Below are 7,313 nucleotides of genomic sequence, written 5' to 3'. Positions count from 1 at the left end.
CCTGTAGCTACTTAAGTAGTGTTTTATTTTTTCAGTGCAACTATTAAAAAAAACACCATTGCTATATTATCCATCATGACTTTTACTATCCATCCACCTTTGTTCATGATATGGTACCAATACACACACACACACACACACACACACACACACATATACAGATAGATAGATAGATAGATAGATAGATAGATAGATAGATAGATAGATAGATAGATAGATAGATAGATAGATAGATAGATAGATAGATAGATAGATAGATAGATAGATAGATAGATAGATAGATAGATAGATAGATAGATAGATAGATAGATAGATAGATAGATGGATGGATGGATGGATGGATGGATGGATGGATGGATGGATGGATGGATGGATGGATGGATGGATGGATGGATGGATGGATGGATGGATGGATGGATGGATGGATGGATTAGATAGATAGATAGATAGATAGATAGATAGATAGATAGATAGATAGATAGATAGATAGATAGATAGATAGATAGATAGATAGATAGATAGATAGATAGATAGATAGATAGATAGATAGATAGATAGATAGATAGATAGGCTTGGTGATGAGTTCACAAAACCTGTATGAACTTTGATTAAAGAATCATAATGTTTAGAATTGAGTATCTGTCCCAGTGAGATCTGAGTAATTAAGAATAGAAGGGGAGAATGTGTCAAAATACTCAAAAAAAGAAAGGAAATAAATCAAATAGCCAATCATGGCAGACATAGATTAGGAGGGATGAAGGTTACATTTCTGGATAACAAAAATAAGGAAATGAGAGAATCAGCTCAGTTACTATTACAAATTGTTGACATTCTAATAAACCGTCTATGTGCGGGCAGCATAACTTGGGAGTGGCAAGATGGCCGCCAGCTTGCTTCAGCGGTTTGTATGGAGTGTGTGGACCAATGAGCTGTCCAGTAATATATACAGATCAGCGTTCACTCCTTCATGTCCGAGACATATACATATTAAATAAAAGGACACAGCTGTTCAGTATAAGTATTCAACTCACCAAATTTTCGTTCAACATGACAAAAACCATAACCAAACTTCGTCCAAACCAGTAGAGTAAAAGATTACGGGTTGGTTTGTCTTTGTTGGCGTAATTCTTCGTTTTTGTTGTGTTTTTTCTCCGTCCGTCGCCCTCTGCCGCTCTTTTTTCCCGCTCTCTGATTGGCTGTCCCAGCAGCACTCAGGAACGGAGCAGTTCACGATTTCAAAATAAAACCAAAATAAAATATTTTGTCCTTAAAGCTATTTTAACCTGTTACAGGACATTTGTAAATGTTTCTTCCTAAACAAACAATCAGCCTGTCTGCTTTATGGGTTTTACAGTCATTCAAACTGCGATCACGTTGAGTGGGCGGAGCCAGAGCGCCATATATTAGCCCCGCCCATCTGCTAAATCATGGGAGCAACTGTCCAAATGACGTAGGAGCTCAGAAGCATTGTTACTAAGGGTTACGCTAACCGTCACAAAGCCTTGAAGTCCACAAAAGCCAGCAGGTGGCTCTTGGTTCTTCAGTGTGCAGCAGTTAGTGGAAGAGGAAAGACGTGTTTGTCTTCACTGAGAAGAACTTTGTTTATTAGCATTTCAGCAGCAACATCAAGTTCACAATGAGATCTGGTGAGACAAATGTTCAAACTCCTGACTTGTTATTCTGAATTTTACCAAAGAATTCCATGGTTGAAATGTAGACTAAACTTTAAACTTTAATTCTTATTCATTTATTAATTTATTTTGTGCCATCTGATGATGATGAAGTTAGACACGTTATTACACCCGCCAAGGAGCTCCTAAAATCATCAGCGTTTAGATATTTATTTATCTGTCTGTTAGCAGGATTATCTCATAACTACTGCACGGATTTTGATTAAATTTGCACCACAGATAGATATTAGGTCTGGAAAACTCTACTGAATTTTGGAGGTGATCCGGATCCAGATCTGGATTCTGGCTCAGGATTTCACTTTCTAAATGCTTTGAAGGATTACATCAAAACTACTTCACAGATTCTGACCAAATTTGCACCACAGATAGATATTAGGTCTGGAAGACCTGAATATTGGAGGTGGTCCGGATTGGCGGATGTCAGAAGTCTGCGATTGCTCTTGTGTTTTACTGTTTTGTGTTGATCTCTGCCTCACGGCTCCTCTCGTCCCCCCACAGATGATTTCCCCGTCAAGGAGGGTGATGTGCTCCAGTCATTTTACATGGTGCAGGAGTTCCTGGGTGAGGGCAACTTTGGGAAGGTGGCCAGGTGTCGACACAAAGTGACCCATCAGGACGTGGCCATCAAAATTTCAAAGAATAAGCCCAGTATTATTAGAGAGACAAAGAAAGAGGTAAATACAGTCACAGTCTTTACTTTCAAAGATAGTTTTATTTCAGCCTCACATTGTAAACCTTCATAAATGATTTTTCACGTCTTCCACAGCTTGACAATCTGAAACTCCTGAGCGCCCTGGACCCAGAGAAGGCCAACATCGTCAGGTGGTATGACTCCTTCACACACGGAGACCTCATTTGTCTTAGGTTTGAACTCCTGGTCCAGAGTCTTCATGACTACGTGGATGAGGTGAACTTCGACCCTCTTCCCGTCAGCGACCTCCAAGCTGTTGTGCAGCAAGTAAGTTAGATTTTGTTTTTGATTAAAAAAAACGTCCACATTATATATGTAACTAAAGTAAGACATTTGGAGTTGTCATCTGTCTCCTAACAACAATAAATGTTTGTGTGAGTGCAGATGGCCACCGCACTGCTCCACCTGCAGACCCTGGGTGTGATCCACTGTGACATAAAGCCACAGAACATCATGGTGGTCGACTACAATCAGCCGCTGAAGGTGAAATTGATTGACTTTGGATTGGCGCAGCAGATCTCCGAGCCTCCGTCTTTTGCAGGGACCTTCTGGTACCAGTAAGTCCAAATACTACAGAGAACATTTGACAGAGTTGCTTGTTTTTGCCCTGAAAATTGGTGAAAAAATGAAACCTTTGGTAGACAATGTGTAATGCTGCTCTGTTCCTCTTTGCTCAGAGCTCCAGAGGTCCACTTAGGACTGGCCTATGCGGAGGAGATCGATATGTGGTCACTTGGTGTGTCTGTGGCTGAGCTGGCTATGGGAACGACCCCGTATCCTGGACATCATCCCTATGATATGGTAAGTTCTTTTTTGTCCAGATTGTCCTAGATTTGTTATTAATCCGTGGCCCTCATAAACACAGAATCTGCTCCTGAAAAGGCAACAATTTGTGAAAGAAAAGTCCGTGTTTGCACAGTGAAATTTGATGTTTCTGTTTGATGTCTTCAGGTTAAGTTCATTGTGGACACTCAGGGTCTGCCCCCAGACCGCCTCCTCTGGTTGGGACCACATACCAACCACTGCTTTGAGAGACAGCGCATCAACGGTCAGGACACCTGGACACTGAAGGTACTATCACATCCATCCATCCATTTTTTTCTGAGAGTTAATTCTAACACTGCCTCTTTTGCAGACTCCTGCAGTGATTCAAATGGAGACGGGACACAAATTCTGCGACAGCAGAAAGGTGGTGTTGACCTGTCTGGAGGACATCATGGAGGTAGGTGCTCACTAGTCATTCCTTCAATGACGTTCAACAAATGTTTGCCTCCAATGTCTAATTCTCTGACTGCGTGACCACCAAGCCCCAGATTCTGGTCCTGTTAAATGAAGCAAAATCAAAAACACCAAATCATGCAGTTCCTTGAATGGCCACTTGAGGCTGGCTCCTATAACGAGTCACTGTCCATTGAGCTGCATGTTAAAATGTCCAATTTTCAAGCATGTTTATAGCACAAAAAACAGTTTTGGCCTCTATAGCTAGTTCCTACAGAAGCGTATTGCAGTCACTGGACAAAAAAAAAATCTTGACCGCTGATCTCATAATTATGAGATCAGGATCTTGTTTTTTTTTTTTTTTAATCCAATGAATGCAATATGCTTCTGTATGTTCCCGTTTCATCAATTTATGAATAATTATCACAGTGGTCACTCTGACTGACAGCTGTGTCCAGAACATTTCATTTGTATAACAGCAGGTACTGACGGGGACTAGAAGGAGAGAGCATATCTCACCCATATTGGCCTCTCTTCATTGGCTTCCTGTTAATTCTAGAATAGAATTTAAAATTCTTCTTCTTACTTATAAGGTTTTGAATAATCAGGTCCCATCTTATCTTAGGGACCTCGTAGTACCATATCACCCCAATAGAGCGCTTCGCTCTCAGACTGCAGGCTTACTTGTAGTTCCTAGGGTTTGTAAGAGTAGAATGGGAGGCAGAGCCTTCAGCTTTCAGGCTCCTCTCCTGTGGAACCAGCTCCCAATTCGGATCAGGGAGACAGACACCCTCTCTACTTTTAAGATTAGGCTTAAAACTTTCCTTTTTGCTAAAGCTTATAGTTAGGGCTGGATCAGGTGACCCTGAACCATCCCTTAGTTATGCTGCTATAGACTTAGACTGCTGGGGGGTTCCCATGATGCACTGTTTCTTTCTCTTTTTGCTCTGTATGCACCACTCTGCATTTAATCATTAGTGATCGATCTCTGCTCCCCTCCACAGCATGTCTTTTTCCTGGTTCTCTCCCTCAGCCCCAACCAGTCCCAGCAGAAGACTGCCCCTCCCTGAGCCTGGTTCTGCTGGAGATTTCTTCCTGTTAAAAGGGAGTTTTTCCTTCCCACTGTAGCCAAGTGCTTGCTCACAGGGGGTCGTTTTGACCGTTGGGGTTTTACATAATTATTGTATGGCCTTGCCTTACAATATAAAGCGCCTTGGGGCAACTGTTTGTTGTGATTTGGCACTATATAAAAAAATTGATTGATTGATTGATTGCAGGTGTGGGTGGCTCGGTGCGGTTGGTGCCACAGATGGACCACAGTACCGAGACACTCAGCCTGTCATAAGTTTTAATATCAGCTCCAAAGCCTCCTGTCATGAAACCCACCACCCAGTCCATAAAATACACATTAATAAAAGACCCAAACCAAGGATTTGTTCTGGAACTCTAAGATGTGTTTTCAGGCTTTATTCATCCCAGACTGGTACTGCAGACTGGTACTGCAGACTGGTACTGCAGAGCGATATTACAGCATGTTACTGCAGACTGGTACTGTAGCTGGGTACTGCAGACTGGTACTGCAGAGCGATATTACAGCATGTTACTGCAGACTGGTACTGTAGCTGGGTACTGCAGACTGGTACTGCAGAGCGATATTACAGCATGTTACTGCAGACTGGTACTGCAGCCGGGTACTGCAGACTGGTACTGCAGAGCGATATTACAGCATGTTACTGCAGACTGGTACTGTAGCCGGGTACTGCAGACTGGTACTGCAGAGCGATATTACAGCATGTTACTGCAGACTGGTACTGCAGCCGGGTACTGCAGACTGGTACTGTAGCTGGGTACTGCAGACTGGTACTGTAGCTGGGTACTGCAGCTGGATACTGCAGACTGGTACTGTAGCTGGGTACTGCAGACTGGTACTGTAGCTGGGTACTGCAGACTGGTACTGTAGCTGGATACTGCAGACTGGTACTGCAGCCAGGTACTGCAGCCGGGTACTGTAGCTGGATACTGCAGAGTGGTACTGCAGAGTGGTACTGTAGACTGGTACTGCACAGTGTTGCTCTGCTCCACCTCAGGAGCGGATGTGGGGGGGTTGCGCTCCATACAGCCCCCTTTTCGTGGATCAAACACCTGCTGAATGCTGTTTCTGAACGCTGTATTTGGTGAAGATAAATTTGTACCAGACCATGATCCTGTAAGGTCGCTCAGCTTTCGACCCAAAGACAGTTGAAATGTTTTCTGTTCCTTGTCATCACAGCATCACCTTCAAGATCGTACAACACAAATTCACGTGAATAAAAAACAGCTTATAAAGTCACTTTTCTCTGTGAATGAATTTTATAGTCAAATATGCACCAAAATGCAGGAAATGGCAACTAAAAAATAAACATTTTTCTGGGGGTCACGACCCCAGAGCAGACACGTTCTCAGATACCAACACACACACGTTTACAAAATTCTGAATCTGCTCCTGCACCTCTTCACCAACCAAAATGGAAACATCAAAAGCTCCATTATTTGAGCTTCAGAAGCCTTTTAAAGAAAACCCGTTGGTGATGTCACAGAGGGTTTGTCCAGGATCTACAGGGTTTATGATGACCACCAGCCATCTGGCTCATGTGACATGTTTTTCTGTTTTCTTGCTTCACCAGCTGATGGACACAAACACAACAGAGAAGGAGGGTCGTCAGTTTGTGGACCTTCTTAACTGCATGATGTGCCTCGACACAGAACAGCGGATCAGACCTGCTGCTGTTCTGGAACACCCCTTCCTGGTAGAGGACAGTCGGCAGACAGATGAACCGCTCGTTTGGGCCAAGGAAACTCTGGACCAGACTGAGGACGTCACCCCCATCGTGCAGGAGGAGGAAGAAGAACCAGCAGCCATCCAGCCCGGTGAGTCAGATGTTCCACAGTCTTCGTATCTTTATTGCTTTATTCAACCTAACAAAATATTTGTGTGATTTTTAGAGGCACAAGCAGAGACCAGGACCACCTGGAGGAGACATCTGACTCAGGCTGTCAGGAGGATGTTCTGCCTCTGCTGACACCTGAGTCTGTGTGTGTGTGTGTGTGTGTGTATAATAAATATGTGCATTGTATTATGAGTTGATATGTCTAAATAAAGACTAAAATTCAAAAGCTTTGATGTGTGAAGATTTTTTCGTAAGTGTGGAAACTTGTGGCTGAAACTGAGACAATCCAGTAATTAACAGAATCTAAAAGATTTCATCCTCACTGACTTCATGTTCTCTCCTACAATCATTTACCATCTTCTCTATTATAACATCTTTGAATATCAGCACGAATCCATCCCTCGTCCATTTTCTATACCGGCTTACTCCAATCGATCCTGAGGTCACGGGGTCACGGGAGGTGGACCGGAGGAGACATCTGACTCGGGTTTTTAGGAGGATGTTGTGTTGACACAGATGTTCCGATGGCTGCCAGTGTCTGTGTGCCCTGTCTGGGTCTTTTTTTTTTGGTAAATATGTACATTGTCGGGGCAGCACGGTGGCTCAGTGGTTTGCACTGTCGCCTCACAGCAAGAAGGTCATGGGATCGATTCTGACAGTGCTGCATATCATTTGCTGTCATTCTGCTCCAAGGGATTTTTGACGATGAAGAAACAGAGATCTGCACTGGGTGAAAAACAGCGAGAGTCCAGCTTCTTATGAATGAAATGACTCTAGAAATCTGCT

At 43.2% G+C, this 7,313-nt stretch overlaps 1 protein-coding gene across 1 annotated transcript; it reads left to right on the top strand.

The window, feature by feature from the left end:
• The first annotated feature begins 3,033 nt into the window (after nucleotides 1–3,033).
• On the top strand, nucleotides 3,034–6,688 carry LOC117519732 (homeodomain-interacting protein kinase 2-like). Its single transcript, XM_034180980.1, has 5 exons — nucleotides 3,034–3,183; nucleotides 3,334–3,453; nucleotides 3,518–3,604; nucleotides 6,264–6,507; nucleotides 6,583–6,688. Exons 1-5 carry the CDS (start codon nucleotides 3,034–3,036, stop codon nucleotides 6,657–6,659), a joined length of 678 nt encoding a protein of 225 aa, XP_034036871.1. The 3' UTR covers nucleotides 6,660–6,688.
• The last annotated feature ends 625 nt before the right edge of the window (nucleotides 6,689–7,313 follow it).

This window comes from Thalassophryne amazonica, chromosome 11, assembly GCF_902500255.1.
Source record: "Thalassophryne amazonica chromosome 11, fThaAma1.1, whole genome shotgun sequence".
NCBI classification, from domain to species: Eukaryota; Metazoa; Chordata; class Actinopteri; order Batrachoidiformes; family Batrachoididae; genus Thalassophryne; species Thalassophryne amazonica.
This window is presented reverse-complemented; position numbering and strand designations above follow the sequence as displayed.

What these genes read in the sequence shown, in the direction of transcription:
- LOC117519732 (XM_034180980.1), top strand. Translation starts at nt 3,034, where the DNA reads ATGCTGCTCTGTTCCTCTTTGCTCAGAGCTCCAGAGGTCCACTTAGGA. An exon ending in AGGACACCTGGACACTGAAG is followed by an intron (nt 3,454 to 3,517) that starts GTACTATCACAT and finishes CCTCTTTTGCAG; the next exon opens with ACTCCTGCAGTGATTCAAAT. An exon ending in GTCTGGAGGACATCATGGAG is followed by an intron (nt 3,605 to 6,263) that starts GTAGGTGCTCAC and finishes TTGCTTCACCAG; the next exon opens with CTGATGGACACAAACACAAC.